This window comes from Dendrobates tinctorius, unplaced genomic scaffold (genome assembly GCF_039654945.1).
Source record: "Dendrobates tinctorius isolate UK_male_01 unplaced genomic scaffold, ASM3965494v1 ptg000008l, whole genome shotgun sequence".
In the NCBI taxonomy this organism is placed as follows: Eukaryota; Metazoa; Chordata; class Amphibia; order Anura; family Dendrobatidae; genus Dendrobates; species Dendrobates tinctorius.
The window spans coordinates 40,081,633-40,106,684 of NW_027361676.1; the positions used below are offsets into that span (position 1 = coordinate 40,081,633).

At 42.2% G+C, this 25,052-nt stretch overlaps 1 protein-coding gene and 1 non-coding gene across 3 annotated transcripts in view; one reads left to right on the top strand and one right to left on the bottom strand.

Annotated features, from left to right (window-relative positions):
- Nucleotides 1-25,052, bottom strand: part of LOC141091492 (probable ATP-dependent RNA helicase DDX60) — a 361,948-nt gene that overhangs the window by 111,675 nt on the left and 225,221 nt on the right. For both annotated transcript variants that reach the window (XM_073577118.1, XM_073577110.1), the window contains 5 exons: nucleotides 23,830-23,949; nucleotides 22,912-23,007; nucleotides 17,347-17,462; nucleotides 17,133-17,260; nucleotides 16,341-16,450 (listed from right to left, as the gene is read on the bottom strand). In XM_073577118.1, the coding sequence (XP_073433219.1) occupies nucleotides 16,341-16,450; nucleotides 17,133-17,260; nucleotides 17,347-17,462; nucleotides 22,912-23,007; nucleotides 23,830-23,949 (570 nt within the window). The remainder of the gene's footprint in view (nucleotides 1-16,340; nucleotides 16,451-17,132; nucleotides 17,261-17,346; nucleotides 17,463-22,911; nucleotides 23,008-23,829; nucleotides 23,950-25,052) is intronic.
- Nucleotides 13,713-13,784, top strand: TRNAC-GCA (transfer RNA cysteine (anticodon GCA)). Its single transcript has one exon. It is a non-coding gene; the product is annotated as a tRNA-Cys (tRNA).

A 25,052-nucleotide genomic window follows, 5' to 3' on the forward strand; every position in this document is an offset into this window, starting at 1 on the left:
AAAAAAATCTGTCAAAGGACTGCATTCGCGGGTCACTATCCAGGGCAGAAGCATCTGGCAAAATTTTGTCTTATAAAGTGGATCTAACAGAGTGGCAACCCAATAGTCACCATTATTTCGAATGATATCTTTACGGGAAACATGTTGCAGATACTGCAGCAAGAAAGCACTCATATGTCCATGAGGTCCAAGTCCATGCTGTGTTGGTGGCTGGATAACATTGATGCTTGTTTCCTCCATCCCCTCCCACCAACCATGAACAATAGAGAGGGGATGATTATACTCTTCATCTCCTGACAGTTGCTCGCCCATCATCTCTTCCTCCTCCATTTGTCCCTCGGATCTTGCACCTTCACTAGCAGTTTGTCTAGTATCACCAGCCCCCCTCGCTCACAGTAATCCACTGCCCCTTGGCACCCGCCAGTGTGACAACAGTCTGGAACTTTGAGACAATGTTATCCTTTCCGCATCTTCCTATGCTCCCTCCTCTTCCTCTGGGACCTCCACCGACTAGACTGTCTGCTCCAGCATATAGATTCCCGGAATAGTGAGCTAATGAAGGCATCGTTAGCAATAATCATCTTAGTAGCAATTTTGAAGATGTCCAAAAGGGTGCAGAGGTCCTTAATCTGTGCCAGCTCTGTAAACGTGATATGTGCCACGTCTATGCTTCATTGGCCCAGGCTATACGACATGACATACTGTGTCAGGGCTCTTTGCTGCTGCCACAGTCGCTGCAACATGTGCAGAGTGGAATTCCACTATGTTGGCACATCGCATGTCAACCTGTTAACTGACATGGACAAGACCTCTGTTTGGATACAAGTCGATGACCTGAGGGGTACAAACAGATTCCATGCTTTCTGCAGCAGCTCACCCAAGCCAGGATAGTGGCGAAGAAAACGCTGTACCACCAGGTTGAGGACATGAGCCATGCAAAGTATGTGTTTGAGCTTGCCTCGGCATAGGCCCACCACCATGTTGGCACCATTATCAGACATGGCCTTCCCTATATGCAGGTTCAATGGAGACAACCATTTCTCAAATTCAGCCTGGGGAGCTGTCCACAACTCTTCAGCTGTATGACTGTGATCTTCAAGGCATATCAATATTAACATTGCCTCATTGCGGTGAGCCATGGCTGTGTAGTACGGAGGTGGTGGGGATTCGCTCTGCATTGTTGGAACTCATGTCTCACTAAGGAGTTGAGGGCGCAGGTGGAGGCCCTAGATGAGGTAGAAGAGGCAGAAGAAGTGGAGGAAGTGTGAAATATAGAGGTTTGTCCTGCAAGCTTTGGGGATTCCAAGACTTGTGGAGCAGCACCATCCCCGCCTGCCCCCACAGCCTCCAGAGTCACCCAGTGCCCAGTCAGCAAGATGTAACGCCCTTGGCCATGCTTACTCATCCAAGTATCTGTGGTGAAATGCACCCTGGCAGACACAGATTTAGTCAAGGAATGGTGATGTCTGCAGCACAGGCACAGCTTTCTTAGAGAAGTAAAGGTGACTGGGCAATTGGTACTGGGGTACTGCGACGGCCATCAGCTTTCAGAAACCATCTGTATCTACTAGGGGGAAAGGCAGCATTTCTGTGGCCAACAGATTGAATATGATGGAGTTCAACCTCTTAGCTGTGTTATGTTTAGAAAACCTACAAAGAATTACTCCCATGTAACACAAATAGACAAAAATTGATCTTTATTTCAACAAAAAACATAAGAACAGAATTAAAAAAGGGAGGTATACTGCAACATGACTAGGGTTGGGTAAAGAAACAGAGGTTCTGCGGTCGGAGACTTGCATCACAATACTTGGCATGGTACCAGAAGAGGAGGAAGAAGAAGCAGATGCGATTGATGGGGCAGTGGGATTCTCAAAGTAATGCATTTTGATTGTGCATGTGAAGGTTCATGCATGTAGTAGTCAAATTACTGCACTTTTTTCCTCTACACATTTTTTTTTTGCAAAGTTGGCAGATTACATAAAGTTGGCGCCCCCGGCAGAAGCTACCGGCAAAACGCGCATTGGGGCGAGGGGGCACCATCGGATCACCCCTGCTCACTACTGGCTGCTTTGATCTAGGTAAATACCCTTACTGTTAAACTTTTGGCCATATGATTAATGTAGGATTACCACTGTTATTAAGCTAATAGGATCTTTTGATTTCTTCGGATAAATTTGAGACCTATTTTATATTGGTATATGTTTTTATTACATTGGGACCTTTCTACTTATATATTGTACCTATTTGTTTACAGTGTATTTTTTGTAAGGGAATTATATTATCAACACATGATTATTCTATGCAGTATGTGTATAGTGAGCTATGCTAGTACATTTTATTATATGATCATAATCACTTTTGTACAGGTAATTTAACTATTTATTTGATTCTTTATTTTGGGTGTGATTCTGGTGCCCTCTACTGGGTATTTTGAGGGAATGTGTTCTGTACCTATGTTTTAACATTTTTTAATACATATATATTTTTAATATAGCTCCATTCTGTGCTTCTCTTCATATTGTCTGTGGTTTAAAGACAGCTGGACTTTTTTCTTGTCCTCTGACAGCACAGTACAGTCCACATGAGCCTCAGATATCTGAGTCTCATCTTAATTGCCCCCTCGGGGGGTTAATATCTGATGACGAGGGTCAGGATGCTGCTCGGACACCACTTTGTCCTGCCCCGGATCCAAGGTAAAAAAAATTTTGGCCATCGGTGCAAATGATTTCCTCGTTTTGATTCTGTGAAGTTTTTGAGTACACTTCTGATGGCCATGGCATAGAATGTGTTATTAGCTCTGCAGACTCACCCATCTGTAGTTCCCTACAGTCAGTTAGGCGGTTGGAGAGTTGTTACACCGGGGGAAGCAGAGGTAATTGGGGTGCCACCTCTGTGAACTGTATTTAGTGTGATGAAGTGGAGGAAGAGGAGGAGAGGCCATTTGAAGCTGCGCTTGCCATCCACTTGAGCACATGCTCTTACTGGGCTTCATCAACAAGGCATACTGCTGTGCATCTGCCAAAAAAGGTAATAGAGTAGTCCGTCCAGTTACAGAAGTTTCAATTGTCTTTCTATAGGACATGACGCTGTTGGTTCACTAGTGCTTTCACAAACATTACCATCTACCCCACGTACTCCTTGAACTCCAAACCTATTTCCCCTTCCACTGTGACCTTGGAAAGGTGGACAGTATTAGCAGAAAAAAATTAGATTTTTTTACTCTGCACCAGCATAATTCTAAACATACACAAGCTATCAGTTGGGAAGTTATTTTCCACCAAAAATTTTAAGTATGAGACTAGTGTCATCTTTGGAATGATATGAGCCACAAAGTCCTTCAAACTGAAACTGTTCTGGATGTACTGTAAAATTTTCTCTTGAAAATTGGACGTACATGCCTCCTATGCTGCTTGCATTAAAGAACTGATTTGCCAGATATATACGGAGTTAGGATGACCGGGCTGTGGATACCTGTGCTGCGCCGTTTCCGGAACAGTGAAGGCTGCGTCCCCTGTTTCCCGGCGGAAGGAATAGGGTAATGAACAGGCCCCATTACATAAAAAGAGGGTTTGTGTTTAGACAGTGAACCTGGCTGGAAGCTGAGGGAAAAATAAAGCAAAGCAGGAGTGAGTCCCCAGCTGTGACCATGTGAGCAGCAAGGGGGGCAGTGCAATATGCACCCAAAGTGCCGACGCTGTGGCAAAATACAGCAGACAGACAGAACTGGTGACCTAGAGGCATGGGGCCAGCTTAAGAGAAATCGGGCAAGACATCACAGATTTTTGGCATGGCAGCACATAGGAGGCTGAGAAGTGTGCTCCGTCCTTAGAGCAGTGGCACTGCAAAGGACATTTCCCATTGTCTTCCTCCACTAAAAGCGGTACTGCCATTTACCAAGGCACCATTTGCCCAGTAACCGCCAGAGAGCAAGGCGCCATGTGCTCCTTGACCGTGAGTACAGCACACGTGCACAGTAGAGAGAGCCAGTTCATGTGGATAACCAATAATTAGAAGGCACAGAGGAATGACAGAGGACGTTGGTACGGTCAGCAAGGTACTCCCTCAGTATTTTCAAAAACTTGCACTCCATGTGTGAGTCCCCTGTGCCTCAGGGGCAGGGCGATGGGAGGGTCTGAGAAAACTCTCCCCAAATTTTGCCAGTGTTCCACTGTTTTCAGATGTGATTTTTGTAATAATTCCTCAAGAAGGGCCCTCTGTTCCTCCAACATTTTAGTACACCTGTCTGCCTCTGGAATAAGAGATGTAAAGTTCTCCTTGTAGCATAGGTCTCGAAGTGTCACCAATCTGTATTGCCCGTCACCCAAAATTTTGCTAACTCGAGGGTGACAACAAAGGCAGCGTAACATAAACTGAGCCAAGCGTGCAAGACTGCTAACAGTCAATACTTCTGTGTCCTCACCAAGAGGACGACTGACCATGCTGTCCTCCTTCGCCTTGTCTTCAGGCCTCCAATACTTAGAACTAACCTCAGTAAAATGATTGTATAAACATCATTGTAAATACCTTCGTGTAAATACACCCCTAATTTTTTTTCATCTTCCCCACCTCATTTTAGATTGTAAGTTGTCACGAGCATGATTGTTTTGTTTTGGTTTAATTATTGTTATCATTGTTACTTAGTTTAGATTGTAAGCTGTCACCAGCAGGGTAGTTTTGTTTTGGTTAAATTATTGGATTTTTGTTATCGTTGTTACTTAGGACTGTTGTGTTTGAAACAGTTAAACTGTAAATATGTTTTCGCACTACAGTAACATAGTAACATAGTTAGTAAGGCCGAAAAAAGACATTAGTCCATCCAGTTCAGCCTATAAAATTCTGTCAGAATAAATCCCCAGATCTACGTCCTTCTAAAGAACCTAACAATAACTGTAAGATACAATATTGTTACGCTCCAGGAAGACATCCAGGCCTCTCTTGAACCCTTCAACTGAGTTCGCCATCACCACCTCCTCAGGCAGGGAATTCCAGATTCTCACTGCCCTAACAGTAAAGAATCCTCTTCTATGTTGGTGGAAAAACCTTTTCTCCCCCAGATGCAGAGAATGCCCCCTTGTGACCGTCACCTTCCTTGGTATAAACATCCTCGGAGAGATATTTGTATTGTCCCCTTATATACTTATACATGGTTATTAGATCGCCCCTCAGTCGTCTTTTTTCTAGACTAAATAATCCTAATTTTGCTAATCTCTCTGGGTATTGTAGTTCCCCCATCCCCTTTATTAACTTTGTTGCCCTCCTTTGTACCCGCTCTAGTTCCATTATATCCTTCCTGAGCACCGGTGCCCAAAACTGTACACAGTACTCCATGTGCGGTCTAACCAGAGATTTGTACAGAAGCAGTATAATGCTCTCATCATGTGTATCCAGACCTCTTCTAATGCACCCCATGATCCTGTTTGCCTTGGCAGATGCTGCCTGGCACTGGCTGCTCCAGGTAAGTTTATCATTAACTAGGATCCCCAAGTCCTTCTCCATGTCAGATTTACCCAGTGGTTTACCGTTCAGTGTGTAATGGTGATATTGATTCCTTCTTCCCATGTGTATAACCTTACATTTGTCATTGTTAAACTGCATCTGCCACCTTTTGGCCCAAGTTCCCAACTTATCCAGATCCATCTGTAGCAGAATACTATCTTCTCTTGTATTGACTGCTTTACATAGTTTTGTATCATCTGCAAATATTGATATTTTACTGTGCAAACCTTCTACCAGATCGTTAATAAATATGTTGAAGAGAATAGGTCCCAACACTGACCCCTGCGGTACCCCACTGGTCACAGCGACCCAGTTAGAGAATATACCATTTATAACCACCCTCTGCTTTCTATCACTAAGCCAGTTACTTACCCATTTACACACATTTTCCCCCAGACCCAGCATTCTCATTCTGTGTACCAACCTCTTGTGTGGCACAGTATCAAACGCTTTGGAAAAATCAAGATATACCAGGTCCAGTGACTCAACTTGTTCCAGTCTATAGCTTACCTCTTCATAAAAACTGATTAGATTGGTTTGACAGGAGCGATTCCTCATAAACCCATGCTAATATGGCGTTAAACAGTTATTCTCATTGAGATAATCCTGAATAACATCCCTCAGAAACCCTTCAAATATTTTAGCAACAATAGAGGTTAGATTACTGGCCTATAATTTCCATGTTCACTTTTAGAGCCCTTTTTGAATATTGGTACCACATTTGCTATGTGCCAGTCCTGTGGAACAGACCCTGTCGCTATAGAGTCTCTAAATATAAGAAATAATGGTTTGTCTATTACATTACTTAGTTCTCTTAGTACTCTTGGGTGTATGCCATCCGGACATGGAGATTTATCTATTTTAATCTTATTTAGCCGGTTTTGCACCTCTTCTTGGGTTAGATTGGTGACCCTTAATATAGGGTTTTCTTTGTCTCTCGGCATTTCACCTAGCATTTCATTTTCCACCGTGAATACCATGGAGAAGAAGGTGTTTAATATATTAGCTTTTTCCTCATCATCTACAACCATACTTTCCTCACAATTTTTTAATGGGCCTACACTTTCACTTTTGATTCTTTTACTATTGATATAGTTGAAGAACAGCTTGGGATTAGTTTTACTCTCCTTAGCAATGTGCTTCTCTGTTTCCTTTTTGGCAGCTTTAATTATTTTTTTAGATAAAGAATTTTTCTCCTTATAGATTTTTAGCGCTTCAACGATGCCATCCTGCTTTAGTAGTTTAAATGGTTTCTTTTTACTGTTAATTGCCCCTCTTACTTTTTTGTTTAGCCACATTGGGTTTTTCCTATTTCTTGTCCTTTTATTCCCACAAGGTATAAACCGCTTACGTGCCTATTAAGGATGTTCTTAAACATTTCCCATTTATTTTCTGTATTCTTATTTCTGAGGACATTGTCCCAGTCAACCAAATTAAGGGCGTCTCTAAGCTGGTCAAACTTTGCCTTCCTAAAGTTCAGTGTTTTTGTGACTCCCTGACATGTCCCCCTAGCGAAAGTCAAGTGAAACTGTACAATATTGTGGTCGCTATTTCCTAGATGCCCAAAAACCTGCAGATTTGTATTCTGTCTATAATACTCTCAATCTTAAAATTAGAACACAGATAAGCAGGATGGAGATGTTAATTATGGTGTAATTGACACTCACCCTCTTTGTGGATTTGTCATATTTTTGTAGGATTTTACATATGTCAGACATCCATGTCCACTCCTCACATGTTATGTGTGAAGACAGAACTGAATGCCGACAACCTTGTTGATGCTGGTAGACTATTCACCATCTGCCCTCTTCTGCTCACAAATCCTTTGCAACATCTGCAGTGTAGAGTTCCAAGGCCTGGGGGCATCACACACCAGTCACTGAGCCAGAAGCTGCAAGCGCTGCTGAATCACGGCAAGGGTGGATGAAGCAGTAGCTGACTTTCTAAAGTGGGTATTTCGAGTGTTGCTCTTTTCCGAGCAGATCTGCCAACACCGTGTCGCTTTTCAAAAAATGTTGACCAATTTGGTTAAGCACATGAGCCAGGCATGGCACATGTGTGAGCTCACCTCGCCAGAGCAGCCACCAGGTTCCAGACATTGTCACACACAAACATGCATGGCTCTGGGTTCAGCCGTCTCTGTCACCGATCTACCTGCTCTTTCAGATCTGTCCACAACTCTTCAACATTTTGGGGTTTGTCACAGAAGCATATTAGCTTCAGCACAGTCTGTTCCCGCTTTCATTTGGCAGTGCTGCAGTGCTTCAAGCTTGTGACTGATGTGCTACCTTTTGTAGCTGGAGGCTTAAGAGGAGGAAAGGGAGGAGTTGCAGGTGCTGTAGACTGTGGTGGCAGCCCAGATTTACGTAGCGCCTGCAATAATCGGGGTTTGGAAGGATGTGCACCATACCAAGGTTGGAATGGGTCCCGGCTTCCACTATATTAACCCATTGTGCCCTCGGTGAGATGTACCATCCCTGACCACAAGCACTTGTCCACGTGTTTGTGGTTCGGTGGACTTTCCAAGTAACAGAATTGTGGAGGGCACAGGTAATGTTGTGGGACATGTGCCTGTGTAATGCCGGGACAAATATTCCCGGATGTTCATGCTCTTGGGGTGATACTCGACTCTGCCCTCTCTTTCAAGCTAAGATCCAAGCCCTTGCCTCCTCCTGCCCATTACAACTCAAAAACATTTCCTGGATCCATACATTCCAAAAAAATTTAAAAATGTTTGTGCACGCCCTCATGATCTCCCGCCTCGAATATTGCAACCTTATACTCTCTAGCCTGTCCTCTTGCACTCTTGCACCACTCAAATCTATCCAAATCTCTGCTGCCAGAGTAATCCAACTGTCCCTCTGTTATTCCCCAGCCTCTCCTCTCTGCCATGCCCTTCACTGCCTTCCTATTGCCCATAGGCTACAGTTCAAAACCCTAAATATGACATACAAAGCCTTCCACAACCTGTCTCCTCCATACATCTGTAACATAGTCTCCCAATGTTCAACTGGGTCATGACTTCTACGCAAAGCCAGTGTGCCATCAGCAATATGTACCTTCCCTGCCCACAAGCACTTGTTCACGGGTCCGTGGTTAGGTGCACTTTCCCTGTAACTACATTGTTGATGGCCCGGGTAATGTTGTGGGACATGTGCTTGCTTGTGTAATGTCATGACTTCATACCCGGAGAAATAGTGGTGGGTGGGGACCGAGTACCTGGTTACTGTCACCGCCATCAGGTTGCGGAAAGCGTCCGTCTCCCACGAGCCTAATTTGCAACATTTAGAGCACAAGCAGACCATAAATTTGTGAATTTTATACTGTGGCCTGTGGGCCATTGGCTGTGTCTTTCCGCTTACGGTCCAATGACTGGGGTATAGACAACGGAAGGCTGCGCTGGGACAAGGACGTGGACGTGCTTGATGATGGTGCTATTTGACTGTGGTCAACGGCAGGTGCAAGGCAGGAGGCATCTTCGCATGCACCGTGGACAGGGGATTGGTTTACATGCACAACAGCGGAAGAAGCAGTGGGATAACCCACAGACACTGTTCTGGCAGCATGGGGTTGGGCCCACAAAGTCGGGTGCTTTGCTGGTGGTGGTAAGGCTGGTAGTTTTACTACCCCTGCTGATGCGGCCATGGGCCAGTGTTGCAAATGTCCTTTTTGGGGTTATCAGCAGAGTCTTTGAAAAAAAAACAAGACTGGTAGGGGGACATTCATTGTCTCCCACTCCCACATCTCCCACACCACCTCCTCACCTCGACACTTGTCTTTCGGTGTTCCTCAAGGCTCTGTTCTAGGACCCCTACTCTTCTCCATCTACACCTTCGGCCTGGGACAGCTGATGTAATGGCACAGTTTGCAATATCATCACTACCCGGATGACACGCAGATCTACCTATCTGTACCTGACATTACCTCCTTACTGACCAAAATCACACGTCTTTCCGCTATATCATCCATCTTTTCTGCTCGCTTTCAAAAAGTGGACATGGACAAATCAGAATACATCAAGCTGTCAAGCATCTCATGCTGAGTACACCAGAGAGCTGTGTATGCCCATTTGGTACCACTTTAGTAAGAGGTAAACTTTGCCCTAGAGAAAATGATTTTCCAGACATTCACTGCCTTTTTTGCACATTTTTTGCAGCTGTGATCTTCATCTTATTGGTGTGGATGTGATAAATTTCTAAGTTGTTATCAATACCATCATCGTCCATATGTTGTAAAGAGGAATTCATTTTAGACTGGAACATTAGGATATTATTGGTAATATGTATGGGTGAAGGTGAAAAAGCTTGTGTCACGGGTGTGTTTATAGTTACGGACGGTGCACTCCTCTTTAAACTTAGTTTTTCACGAGCATGCATTAGTTTGTTTCGTTTTCCTCCAACACTGATCTGCTTTCTCTAATTCAGCATCTCACGAACATGTTGCACTTTGCCCTTGATACATACACATGCGTCTTTGGCAACATATTTTGGACGGGCATTTCTTAGGCCAAGTCTCACACATGCATCTGTTACATCGATCTTCAAATGGGCATGAAACCAATTCTGGCAATTAATGGTGTCTAAACGACGAATGATTGTTGGCTTTATCCTGGATCTCATACCTCCCATAGCCACTGCTGTTATTAATCATGTACTTTCCCATTCCTGTCATCACCATGCCCCTTTTCCAGATCACTTCATCCAACGATTCATCCGCCATATTGTTACTAAAAACATGCACCTTCCCAGCAGCAACTGTATAGGAAACCATGTTACAGTTTTGCAAGGTGCTTATGATGCCTCTAAAAAAAAGGCACACACTATGTTGATATCTACCCCAAGGGGGAAATGTTTGACAGGCCATACACTTAGTGTATGGGCATTACAAGTCTAGGAGATCCGCTTCTTTAAATTGGGCATAGTTTTTAATCAGGCCTTCCTCCACGTTTCATCATCCGCCGCCACTAGATCACCAGCGTTAACGTGTTCCGTGCTGCTACAGCCAGTGTCGAATTCTGAACAAGGGTGGATGGTTTTGCTGGGCATAAAATACTTGTTATAGAAAAGGTGGAGGTGTACCCCACAGGGGAAAATGTTTGTCAGCCCATTATACTTAGAGTTTGGGCATTACAAGTCTAGGAGACCTGCTCTTTTAAATTGGGCATAGTTTTTAATCAGACTTTCCTCCACATCTCATCATCTGCCGCCACTAGATCACCTGTGTTAACGTGTTCCGTGCTGCTACAGCCAGTTTCGAAATTCTAACATGGGTGGGTGGTTTTGATGGGCCTAAAATACTTGTTATGGAAAAGGTTGAGGTGTACCCCACATGGGAAAATGTTGGGCAGCCAACACACTTATGTTATGGGCATTACAAGTCTAGGAGACCCGCTCCTTTTTAATGGGACTTTTTTTAAGAGGCCTCCTACATGTTTCTTCCAAGGGGGACTGGGGTTATTGGGGTACATATGATTTGGTAGCAGAGCAGGCCTTGCAGTCAATGCATAAGAAAACAGAATGGGAGTACAAAGTGAATAATGTGAAGTGGCTTTTCCTGTGCCCATCCAGTGCCTGGGTTCAAAGGCATATTGGGTTGCAGGTGACTCAGCAGCAGGGCGGGCCTTTCTGTCAATGCATAAGAAAAGAGTATGGGAGTACAAAATGAATAAGGTGAAGTGGATTTTCCTGTGCCCATTCAGTATGTCGGTTCAAAGGCTTATTGGGGTGCATATGACTGGGCAGCAGGGCAGGCCTTGCAGTCAATCCATAAGAAAACAGTACCTGGGTTCAAAAGCATATTGGGGTACATATGACTTGGTAGCAGGGTAGGCCTTGCATTCAATGCAACATTTTTTATGGAAGCCCTCCTGGACATCTCGTGAAAGGGGTATTGGGGTGCATCATAATTCTTGGCAGCCCATCCGCTCACAGCATAAGCTTTAACAGTTTAGTAGACCCATTGTTTAATAATGGCCCTTTAAGCAGATTAATGCTGCCTGATGCCCCTGTAAAAATAGGCTCTGTGACTTTAAGAGACCCTCCTTCATAAATGAAACAAGATATGTCTGCTTATGTGTCACACACCACATGGCCAGCTAGGGTTGGTAAATGTTACAATGACATTTCCCAGTGAATGCATTTGTATTGGTTGAAAGCAATGTTAAAGTTGAAAAACGCTTCAAAAACGCTGCGTCTGTACATAGCCCAAGTGGAGGAGGAACATTTTGGTCTGGGGTTAATTATTTTGCCTTATATACAAGTCATTAACCTGGAAAGGATGTACCTTAACATATTTCCCAGCAAAATCCCTTTTGGTTTCGTTTTTTGGTGCACCAGTAAAAATGGCATGAAACTCTGACAACATTGTTTAAAGCTGTGAACTAGGAGTCAGAAATGCTTCCAGGGGCAATCCCCATGATGTCCCCATGTCATTTGAGCAGTGTTTCCATCATTTTCAGACGTTTTTAGACCTTAAAATGACCCCCAGTGGGGACCGTGGTTAAAATGCTCGTGTCTCTCATAGACTGACATTGGGCTTGTTGTTCTGTCCGAGTACCCGAGTATTCCAATTTGCTCGACCCGAGCAACGAGCACCCAAGCATTTTAGTGCTCGCCCATCACTAGCCCTTATTAATATGGCCCAGTGATACCAAAAAAATAAACACCTACTCCTTGGGTCGGAGAAAAAACACTAACTGGACAAAGAGTCCAGAAACGAGGGGCATCAGATTGACAGACTTGATGACCAGTAGTTATATGTACAAATAGACCATACCACACCAAATATATACATATGTGGTGCATCAGACATATGATGTATGCAAGATACAGTGGGTACGGAAAGTATTCAGACCCCTTTAAATTTTTTACTCTTTGTTTCATTGCAGCCATTTGGTAAATTCAAAAAAGTTTATTTTTTCTCATTAATGTGTACTCTGCAACCCAACTTGACAGAAAAATACAGAGATGTAGAAATTTTTGGAAATTTATTAAAAAAGAAAAAGCAAAATATCACATGGTCATAAGTATTCAGACCCTTTGCACAGACAATCATATTTAAGTCACATGCTGTCATTTCATTGTGATCCTCCTGTAGATGGTTCTACTCATTTATTGGAGTACATGGAGTCCAGCTGTGTTTAATTATTTAATTAGTCTGATAGGGCTTGATTTGGAAAGGCACACACCTGTCTATATAAGACCTTACAGCTCACACCGCATGTAAGACCAAATGAGAATCATGAGGTCAGAGGAACTGGCCAAGGAGCTCAGAGACAGAATTGTGACCAGGCACAAGCTTCCTGAGAGCACAGCGGCCTCCATAATCCTTAAATGGAAGAAGTTTGGGACCACCAGAAGTCTTCCTAGACCTGGCCGTCCAGCCAAACTGAGCAATCATGGGAGAAGAGCCATGGTGAGAGAGGTAAAGAAGAACCCCAAGATCACTGTCGCTGTGCTCCAGAGATACAGTAGGGAGATGGGAGAAAGTTCCACAAAGTCAGCTATCACTGCAGCTCTCCACCAGTCGGATCTTTATGGCAGAGTGGCCCAACGGAAGCCTCTCCTCAGTGCAAGACATATGAAAGCCCACACAATGTTTGCTAAAAAACACATGAAGGACTCCCAGACTATGAGAAATAAGATTCTCTGGTCTGATGAGATGAAAATATAACTTTTTGGTGATAATTCTAAGAGGTATGTGTGGAGAAAACCAGACACTGCTCATCACCTACCCAATACAATCCTAACAGTGAAACATGATGGTGGTAGCATCATGCTATGGGGGTGTTTTTCAGCTGCAGGGACAGAACCGACTGGTTGCCATTGAAGGAAACATGAATGCGGCCAAGTACAGAGATATCCTGGATGAAAACCTCTTACAGAGAGCTCTGGACCTCAGACTTGGCCGAAGGTTCACCTTCCAACAAGACAATGACCCTAAGCACACAGCTATAATAACAAAGGAGTGGCTTCAGAACAATTCTGTGACCATTCTTGACTGGCCCAGCCAGAGGCCTGACCGAAACCCAATTGAGCATCTCTGGAGAGACCTGAAAATGGCTGTCCACCAATGTTCACCATCCAACCTGATGGAACTGGAGAGGATCTGCAAGGAAGAATGGAAGAGGAAACCCAAATCCAGGTGTGAAAAACTTGTTGCATCAGAAACCACCATAGATATGGACAGTATATGACCAACTGCAGTAAAATATAGGGGGTATAACTCAGTGGTAGAGCATTTGACTGCAGATCAAGAGGTCCTTGGTTCAACTCCGAGTGCCCCCTGAAGGTACATTTTCAACAGACTAAAAATACATGCTGGTCAGACCTCATCTGGAATATTGTGTCCAGTTTTGGGCACCACATTTTAAAAAAGACATCAACAAACTGGAGCAAGTTCAGAAAAGAGCAACCAGAATGGTGACCGGTCTGCAAACCCTGTCTTATGAGGAAAGGTTGCAGGATTTGGGATTGTTTAGTTTGCAAAAGAGAAGACTGAGAGGAGACTTAATAGCTGTCTACAAATATCTAAAGGGCTGTCACATTGTAGAAGGATCAACTTTATTCTCATTTGCACAAGGAAAGACTAGAAGCAATGGGATGAAACTGAATGGCAGGAGACACAGATTAGATATTAGAAAAAACTTTTTGACAGTTAGAGTGATCAATGAGTGGAACAGGCTGCCACGAGAAGTGGTGAGTTCTCCTTCAATGGATGTATTCAAACAGAGGCTGGACAGACATCTGACTGGGATGATTTAGCGAATCCTGCTTTGAGCAGGGGGTTGGACCAGATGGCCCAGGAGGTCCCTTCCAACTCTACGATTCTATGATTCTATGAATCAATCACAATCAATAGAACAACACAGTCATAGGGTCAAAACAGATAAGAACAACTTTACTAATGTAGAAAATATTACAGACAAACAGGCAATATAGGGCTAGAAGATGGAACATGATTATTCCAGCAACAAGCAAGAGGCCCGGGGTAGGTTTGTCAGAAAGGAAACGTGCATAGTAATCATAGTATCTGGAAGTACACAGGCTCACCTAATAACTCCTATATAAATGCATAGTAGCAATCCATTACAAGGCAGATGAATCAAAAGTGTGCTAGTGACCGGACAATAAAACCGCATCCATCACCAAAATATTAGAACAACATAATAGTATATATTCAAATACCTTGTACAGAGTGGAGCACCTTCCTAGACAGTCCTACCTGCCCCGACGCGCGTTTCGGCCGTGCCTTTTTCACGCTCACAGGGGCATGATAACATGAATAATGGGATGACTGGTCTGGGGATAAAACAACACCTCCACAACTAGTCACCCACTAATTAGCATGTTGCTACGAAAGTGATAAGATTGTTAGATATGGGAGTCAGTTAGCAATTAATACATGGAATGGTTTGGGGGATCAGGGCAAGCGGTCTGGTTCCCTTTAAAAGAACACGCACACCTCACTTGTGTTTCTCTACTATGCAGGTGATACTGTCCTTCTGCACACCACCCTCAGGCAACACAGGCATTCAGTATATTTATTTGTATATATATTATCACTGTATGTCATAGGTGTCATTCAATTTTTGTATTATTATACTCTATTCTGAATTGGTTCTCCTTAATTTATATAACTTTACTACCCCAGATGAAGCCTCCAGAGAAACGCATGCGATGTGTGCTTGACCAGCTGGTTCATATATGTCTATGATTTTTCAGTTATGGGAACTTTTTTTGCTTATTCATATTTCTTTGATTCTCTTATGACTTATGAGGTATCCATCTTTCTAACAATTGGTTGTATTCATAATATTAATGTTTGTTATTCCACCCATCAGTGGTGTCTCTTACACATGACTGTGTACATGTGTGGTGGCTTACTCAGCATGTCTACTTAGCCTTTTACATTATGTTACACTTCACATGCACACTTTTTTCATGATTTAAATTTATAACCTAATTCATCTACGTAAGTGTATTTTCATATGCCTGATATACCCATGATTGTATTTTTTTATTGTAGCTGTCACTTTACTTATCACATGATAAAATGTAGTTGTTATTACATTTGTCTGACTTTTTTGTGCTTTTTCTGTGTTATACATTTTTAAATATTTGTTCGGAAACTTTTGACTTGATAATTTACAATCATTATTTAAAGCAAAACTGTCACCTGTTTTGGCCGCTGTAAGATGTGGCTACTGCCTTTTAGGGCTTATCTACAGCATTCTATAATGGGTTCGATGGGTATCGCAGGTCCGGGTCCAGCGCCTCCCATCTTCTTGCGACGCCGCCCTCCGGCTTGCGTCATTGCTCGCTTCTGTGCAAGCGTATCTGTTGAGGGCAGAGCAAAGCACTGCAGTGCGCAGGTGCCGGGAAAGGTCAGAGAGGCCCAGCACCTGCACACTCCAGTACTTTGCTCTGCCCTAAACAGGGCAGAGAAGTACGCCTGCGCAGAAGCAAGATGCTGGTGTCAGATGAAGCAAGCAGGAGGGTGGCGTAGCAAGAAGATGGAAGGTGCCGGATCCGGACTTGTGACACCCATCGGACCGGACCGCATCGAACCGTCCCCTGGGTGAGTATAATAAAACTTATTTTTCTTATCTTTCAGGTCAGACCTAGAGGGCTTTTCTACAGCATTGTAGAATGCTGTAGATAAGCCCTGAAAGGCAGTAGCCGTATCTTATAGCGGTCAAAAGAGGTGACAGGTGCACTTTAATTATAACCCTAAACAAATGGTCTTATCACAAATGTTAACATACTTACTGTCTAAGTGAACAGGAATATAATATACACGATTATTGACAGAAGTTGTTACATACTACTATATATACTTACATGATCTATTGTCAAGAAAGCACATGGATGGTAATGTTCAAAGTTAATAGTGGAGTCTTTTACAAAACATGTATACTTTTCCAGATCATTGTATCGTTTGTCATACTGAACTGCAAAACAGAATATTTTTATTTATTACGCATAGGACAAAACAACAGAGGGCAATGAAAGAATACAACTATTGAAAAGGATTAAATATGGAATATTGTGCAAACTAAAGTATTTGTGATACAGAGCTTTCTTCTGAAATTCTGTATTTCATTGTACTCACAAAACATTAATAAAAAACAACATATAAATCAAATAATCTTGTAATTCCCTATTCTAGTTTCACCACTGCGGCTTCTTCATGGATTTCACACCCTGGAAGAAGCCGCTGCACCTTGGACCGACTTGATTGGTGAATCTCTTCAGCTAAGTCCTTAGCATAAGACACTACGTTATTTCTGCATTTTATCTTTGGGCGTGTGACAAGCGCCATTTGTGTTTTTTTACTGAGACTTGAGAGAGAGTAGTGATTTTTCTTGTTTTTGCAGGACAGATTCATCTGCTCAGGTTTTATACAAAATAATATAAATTTATATAAAAGAGGCAATACGACTTATGGGATCCCAGGCAGTATACGGTATACCATTCTTCATCTCCGGCTCTTCTTTACAATCCTTTAATACACAGGGTTGCCTGGTTTTACAAAAGTTTTACCAATAAGGTGACTCTCCATGGGCAGACAGGTCTTTTTAAAAAAAATTTCATTAGAAAAATTTGTGAGTTGATCTTCTGGTATATAGTTACCTAGTCGAACGTTGTAAGATCTTTTTTCTGATTTTGTTGTTTTTCTCTTTATTGCCCTTTGGGGTGGTATTGATACAGGACTCTTTTCTTCATTGGATTGCCAATATTTTTTGACTGATTGTAGCCACCTAAATAACAAAAGTAATCTTATTACACAACAGTTGTTATATTAATGAATCATGGATCTTGCACGGTAAAGATGTACAGAACATACTGAGTTAAGTGTTCAGGATTACTGATGGTTGCAGACAAAGCCAGGAATGGACATGGAATCATAGCCATTATGTGGTCCCAGGTTTCTGCTCCAATTTCTCCTCCTAAGCAGTGCACCTTGCAAAAAAAACAAACCAAAAAGTTGAGTATGTAGTATAGACATTCTGTTATCCGTGTCTACAGGCAAATTTTTCCTTATTATCTACATAAGATTAAGCAGTATCATATTTTTTAATGAGCTGGTAATTCACAAATTGAAAAATGTGGCAGAGAACTTTAATATACAGTAGATGATATCTATAGATATAGATGTTCCACAGGCTGAATCAAAAAGAGTCTGGACTTGTCAAAACAATGCCCTAAAATTGGTGTCTTGGGGTCCTTTCTGGATGCTTCTGTGGGTTAGGCTTAAATGTCCTAAATTTTCCTTTGTAAGTGTTAAGGGCCTGTCACACTAAGCGATATCGCTAGCAATATCGCTATAACGTCACTGGTTTTTGTGACGTAGCAGTGATATTGCTAGCGATATCGCTATGTCTGATACTTACCTCCGACCGCTCCCCCGCTGGTTATCGCTGATCGCGCGAGAACGTCCTGGACCGTTTCTCGTCGTCAGCTTCCTGCTGGGCTTCCTGCTGTTGAGACGAGCGATGCGTGGATGCGGGCGGTATGACATCAGGATCGCCTCGTCTGAAAGGTAAGTAGCGACCCCCGACCACTGCTATGTCGCTGGTGAGATCTGCCTGTCTGGCAGCTCACTAGCGACCACTTAGCGATGCATCAGCGATCCTGACCCCGTCATATCGCTGGTCGGTATCGCTGGTACATCGCTAAGTGTGACAGTACCTTTAGTAAGTACTGTTTGTTCTTTTCTCATTTTCTCAACATGATGTTGTGGTAACTGATCAACAGTTATTCTAGATACTAAAGTAAAACTGACCACACCAGATATTGAAAACAGCATAGGTTGATAAACATTTTAAAATAAAAACAATAATATAAGGTTGAAAAGTTAAATAGTTTTGAAGTTTATGTTAGGGGTTCTCTTTATTACATTTTTTTTCACTTTAACAGTTTGGTTGCAATGGCGTATATTAATATTATTTTTTTTATCACTGCACTGAATTTACAGACCTATAAACAACAAAATAAAAGTTAAGGAGCCTTTTATTTGAGCACAAGTTATAATTTTTTAATGGCATGACTTTGGGGTTAATGCCGTATATTGTATGGAAAAATGTTTAACTATTGGGGCTGCTAAAAAAAATGCAGTTGTGGATTTTGTTTTTGACTTTAATTTTCTTGGCATTCACAAAGATATATAGATGACAAGTTTATTCTGTGAATTATTGCAGGAGGTGTCTAATTTATATAAGTTTTTTGCACTCTAAAACCATTTTTTAATCATATAATTCTTGCATTTCTATTTTCTATGTATATATGTATTTTAATTGAAGGAACTGTGTAAGGGCTTTGGGCTTTTTTAGGAAGAGGTTTTATTTTGTATTGGTATGATTTTGTACATATAACTTTTTACCCCTTTTAATTCAGTGTTGTTGTGAGGTGAGATGAACCAAAAACAGCAGTTTTAGCATTGATATTTATACATTTTTAACAGGGCACACTATAAGGATAACTAATATGATCACTTTATAGTTCAGGTAGTTAATGATGTGGCAATACCAGTTATATGAGGGCATCATAAGAGATGACCTGCAGCAATATATAGCAGAGAATAATATACTAACTAACAACCAGCATAGATTCATGAAGTCGTGTCTAACCAACATGTTGGGCTTCCATGAGGAAGTAAGTGCAAGTCTGGATGTTGTTAATACGGCTAATGTGATTTATTTGATACAGTTCCACATAGCAGCCTTATACTGAAGCTCTGTAAGCAAGGACTGAGGGAAACTATATGCAGATGGGTAAGAAATTGGATAAATGACAGGAAACAAAGGATGGTCATAAATGGTACGCTCTCTAAATGAGCAGTGGTGTACTGCAGGGATATGTGCTACGACCAATTCTTTTTATCCTTTAAATTAATGACCTATAACATTGGAGATTATAGTTGCATTAGTTGCATTTTTGGTGGAAAAAAGTTTAACTTGATGGACCTAGGTCTGTTTTCAACTTATGTAACTGCCTATTTAACTATGTGTACTCTTTATTTATTTTTCTACTATAAAACTATTTCAGTGGGGTAAAGGGATTTCTGTGATTTTATTCCTTTGTTTTATATTTTAATTATTTTTTTCTCTCACTACAGTACTTGGGCATGCATTCTACTCATTAGAGATGAGCGAATATTTCAATATTCGGTTTGTCTCACGATCGGCGAATTTGCAATATTCACCGATTTAATCGCCGAATATTGCCGAACATACACAGCACAAAAGCCGGTGTTTCCCTCGCTGTGTGACAGCGTGGGAAACACCAGCGTAGCGATTCGGATCAGCGGTGAAATCATCCCTGCCGGTCAGAGAGCCACGGTTACCGTGCTGTCAAAAGACAGCATGAGCGCTCAGCTGTGATCGGAGGTATAAAGTTTACCTCTGGTCCCTGGTGTCAGGTGATGGGACTACAGCTCTCATCAGCCGATACCTGCTGCCGCTAATAACAGTGCGAGCAGGAGCAGTGGATGGGAGTATTTATCAGCCGCACCTGCGCTGTAAATAAATAGTTAAAAAAAAATGGTGTGGGTACCCCTGTATTTTTGATAACCAGCCAGGCAAAACTCACAGCTGGGGGCTGCAACCCTCAGCTGCCAGCTTCAGCAAGGTTGGTTATCAAGAATAGAGGGGTCCCTACGCCGTGTTTTTTAATTATTTAAATAAATAATAAAAAAACACAGAGTGGGGTCCCCCTCATTTTTGACAACCAGTGTCAAAATAGAAGTTCAGTGGCAGCCTGTGAACTGCTATTCCCTGTCTGAGGGCACAGCAAGCTTAAGAAAGTTCTCCTGCTCGAGGTGCAGTCAGACAGGTAGTGTGAGTTCACAGCCAATTAACTCACTTCACCTTTCTGATGTCAGTGGGAGCACCATGGGAAAATGCCACCACACTCGCCCTGATGTCAGATAGGTGAAGTGAGTTCATTGGCTGTGAACTCCCAGGACCTGTCTGATGGCACCGAGAGCAGAACTTTCTCACGATTGTGGTGCCCTCAGACAGGAAATAAGAGTTTACAGGAAGACACTGAGCCCACAGTGCTCAGTGTCTACTGGATGACAGGCTGCATGATTGCATAATGCAACCATGCATCCGGCTATCTAGATGTAGCAGGGCTTGACCCATCGTGGGACAAATGGATTAAAAGCATTTCTGCGGAATGGTGAGGAACATTGCTTTTTTTTACCTCTTTTGCAGATGACGAGGGCATGGGGAAAATAGGCGAGGTCGTAAGTATGGTTTAATTAAGATTATTAAATGAGTCTGTGTCTTTCAATTAAAGGACTTTTTCTGGGCACCTCTGTTTTCATACAATGTGACAATGGGGTTTGTAATGGGTCGTCTTATTGACGCCTCTCCATTACTATCATCTGTGCTTGATGTCACCTGACAATATAAAGGTGACATCAACCCCCCCAACTATCACCCCACTTGCCACCGCTACAAGTCAAGTGGGAAGAACGAGGTTAAGTGCCAGAATTGGCGCATCTTAGAGATACGCCTTTTCTGGGGTGGCTGAGAGCTGATGTTTTTAGCCTGGGTGGCATTATCCATGGCCCCTTCCTAGGCTATTAATATCAGCCCGCAGCTGCCTGCATAGCCTTTGCTGGTTATTAATTATAGGGGGACCCTACGTCAATTTTTTTAGGGTCCCCAAATTTAATAGCCAGTAAAGTATACAGTTGTAAGCTGATATTAATAGCCTAGGAAGCTCCATGGGTATTACCCCCTTCCCAGGCTATCAACATCGGCCCCCAGCCATCGGCTTTCACTCTGCTAGTTACAAAAATTATGTGGGAGCCCACGCCATTTTTTCAGAAAAACAGTCTTTTATTAATTAAATACATGTACAGTAAGCTACGCACACACACTGTACTAATTGTATTTGTCAGAGACATCTGTATATCTACCTACTCTATGTGCATTTACTGTATGTGATTTTAATGTACACGGCAGATGAATTGCCAGCTTTTCTTCTAGCTATGTAATATATACAGTATATATATATATATGCCATTGACATCTATATATCTATATATTATATGTGTATATATCTAGTCTATCTATTCTATTCTAACCTGTCCGTGTGATTTTACTGTACACCGCACCTGAATTGCCGGCTTTTCAAAGGACATCGGTGCGTAAAAATCGGACAGCAACAGGTGTAATGCAGTATGTTGCAGCAACGGAATCAGGATTTTGTACAGAGACAAAACAATGGGACAACCGTAGTTTGTCTCTGTATTTCTTTATTTGTATTTTTAAAGCAACAAAAGTGGCAGCATTAATGAGCTTATCATTAAAATTACAACTTACTGGAAAAACTCAGAAAAAATTTTTAGAAAATGGAATTTTGTTACCGAAAATGTATTTTCGCAATATCTATCCTTACACCCAACCACTTTTGTAGTTTATATTATTACACAATGCCCTACACTTTTTTCTATCCTGCTAATCCAAAAATTAGTTTTTTTGCTTCACCATCGGTGGCGTTGTGTTTGCTAGTCTCAAGCAGGACATCACAGGAGGCTGGGGCTACACTCATTTCCCACAGCGTCCATTGCCCCTCCTGGAACAGGATGTCATTAGATGGTGGCACTGCAATTACTCTCTAGTTTGTTGACTCTCCACCACCTCTCGAGATATCTTGGATCCTTGGTGAATGACAGTGTGGGAGATGTAAGTGCAGCGCCAGCACTCTCGTTAGGTGGTGAAGAAGTGCCACCAACACTACCCCAAATCTTCTAGTACATCTCTCAATTGAATCATCAGCAGAGAGCTGTGACAGAAGCAGTGACACAAGCGCCACCCCCTGATGATGATTCATTTGAGGGCAATGCTAGAAGCTGTGGGGTAGTGTTGTTGTCACTCACTGCTTCTATCTCCGCCCCCTGATGATGCCTTTTTTTAGTTAGGAGCTACGAAAGATAGAAGCTGAATGCCAACGCTCCACTCGTGTTTCCTGCAGCATCCATCACCCAAGATCCAGGATGTCTTCAGAGATGCAAGAAACTAATTAGTATCTGCCCCCTGATAATGTCCTGTTTCAGACGAGGCAATAGATACAAGAAAGTGAGTGCAGCCCCAATCTCCTGTAAGGTCCTGGATGAGACGTTTCTCAAACAAAACAGCACTGAAATAAAAAAAACATCTTTAGGGATTAGCTAGATGGGGAAAAGTGTAGGGTATTGTGCAATAAAGCAAACTGGGGTGTAAGGCTAGGTATTGAAAACATACATTTTAGTTGCTGGATCACTCCATTAAGCTGTGCCTGATATTGCTGCTCATCCTATTTAAAAATCAGACACATACACAAGAATGACCACATTTTGAGAGAAGAGTACCCATTTTTATAATTCTAGGCAATCTTTTTAAGACATAATACTACATACCTCATCAAATATAACATATTTGATTCTATTAACCCAGTCTTGTCGATGTGGAGACAATAGAAGAATTTCAAAACACTGTGGCACAGTGACCAGAACCTGTTATGAAACAGTGAATAACATGAAACTCAAAACCCAAACTGCACCCTGTACATTTCTACCTGAAAATACAGAGTTTAAAAAATATTTTCCAGTGCAACATGCATGTCAAACTCAATCTATATAGTCTATGTTTAATATTGGTATCTTATTATATGAAAAAGAAGACTTTGGGGCTCCTTAGACACCAGAACCAATTGCTCCAACTGCTAGATCTGTAGACTTTATAAGTAGCTTCGCCAATTATATTACACCACTAAAACTATGAGAAACAAATTGTAATAATAAAAATTGACACACCTTGTACACACTAATACCTATAAATCACACAATACCAAATTTATTGTTGAAGCATCAAATAAATTCAGTCAATTGACTGAGACCATTATTCCTCAACAGTCATATTTATAAAGGAGCATTTCTTAACATGCTCAACAGTTTGCTCCTGAAAACTTGAAAGTGGGTGTGGCTTAAGAAGTTTCAGACATATCGATGACTAGTTTTTGAGAAAATGTGGTGCAAAAAATTTATACTACTTCCGGACTAATGAGGCTTGACATGGTTAACATAATTTTACCATTTACACTGGAAAAGCATCCAAAATAAATTTCTACTAAAATATCACAGTCGAGAAAAAAAACTAATTATAAGGCATGCATTGTTACCAATACAAATCAGCTTACAAATAGTAATGGCACAATTATTAATGAATAAGCCAAAATGAAAAACAAATTACTGACCTTTAACAACAAAGCAAGTAGCCATGAGTTTCAAGCTTCCATCTCAGGCCACCGCCCCACATGTATTTCACCCCATACGTACCTGGCTGTTTAGAGCATCAGTGCGATAATCTCGAGTGAAAACCCCGCACAGCACAATTCCATTTGGTAGATCTTTATTGAACTGACTCATAACAGTTGCTACAACTTGATTTACAAGGGCCTATATGGGACAAATGTATTGCATAAAGATAATACGCTATTACATGGATCACTATAATTGATGTAATTTATACATAATAATATAAAATAAATTCAAAAATTAACAGATCTTGAAATTTTTTTTTATTCTATTCTAATAATGCAGCAGATTTCCCAATCAGGTCTCAAACGTAGTTAGTGTATACAGACTAGGCAGTCTAAAAAAAATCATCAAATTTACAGTATATTAGTGGTTTATGATAGATGATACATTTAGTTCATCTTTTGTTTAGCACTACACTCTCAGCTCACTTTTCAACACATTTTTGTACATTAATGTTGGCATACATTGTCAATATATCAATCCCTTTCTAGCTAAATCATGAACCTTCTAATAAGGCCAATGCTACATTGTTCGTGTACCCGAATCGACATTGAGTGCACTGCCAAGCTCATTTTTTGTCAATGCACAGGCACACAAAATTATATGACACAGCATTCATTTGCTCTCAACTCCAGAGACATGTCTATCTCTACAAGATACCGGTTTTAGTATGCAAATAAGAAGGCGTGAAGGTACACCAAGCTGCAGGCCACACCCGGAGTGCACCGAAGTGCCCTCAGTTGTATATTAAATAAAAGTTGATTTTTAATAAAATATTACTGTCATGCTGGCGCCTTGGCAGGTTGGTGCGAGCGAGGCGTTGTGGTGCCCAGACTGGATGGCGCGAGCGCAGATTGTAGCCCCACTGTGCCACAAACCAGACTACCCTGGAAGGGGCGTGACTAGGACAGCTACCTCGGTCTTCGCTGGAGTCTATGATGGTGAGGTCAGGCTTGTGCGGCAGGTAGCTGCCAGGTGCCACTCCAGGGTGGTGTCTGGCTGTGGCTGCTAATCTCACTGGGGAACAGGATGCTAGGACAGGTGAGGGCAACAGGCACGACTGGCAGACAGGCAGGAGAGCACGGCAGGCGTGGATGGTATCCTGGCAGGTGGGCATGACTGAGACACTGGCAGGCGGGCATGGATGAGACACTGGTAGGTGGGCATGGCTGAGACACTGGCACACGGGCACGGCTGAGACACTGGCAGCTGGGCAACGGCAGAGACACTGGCAGCCAGGC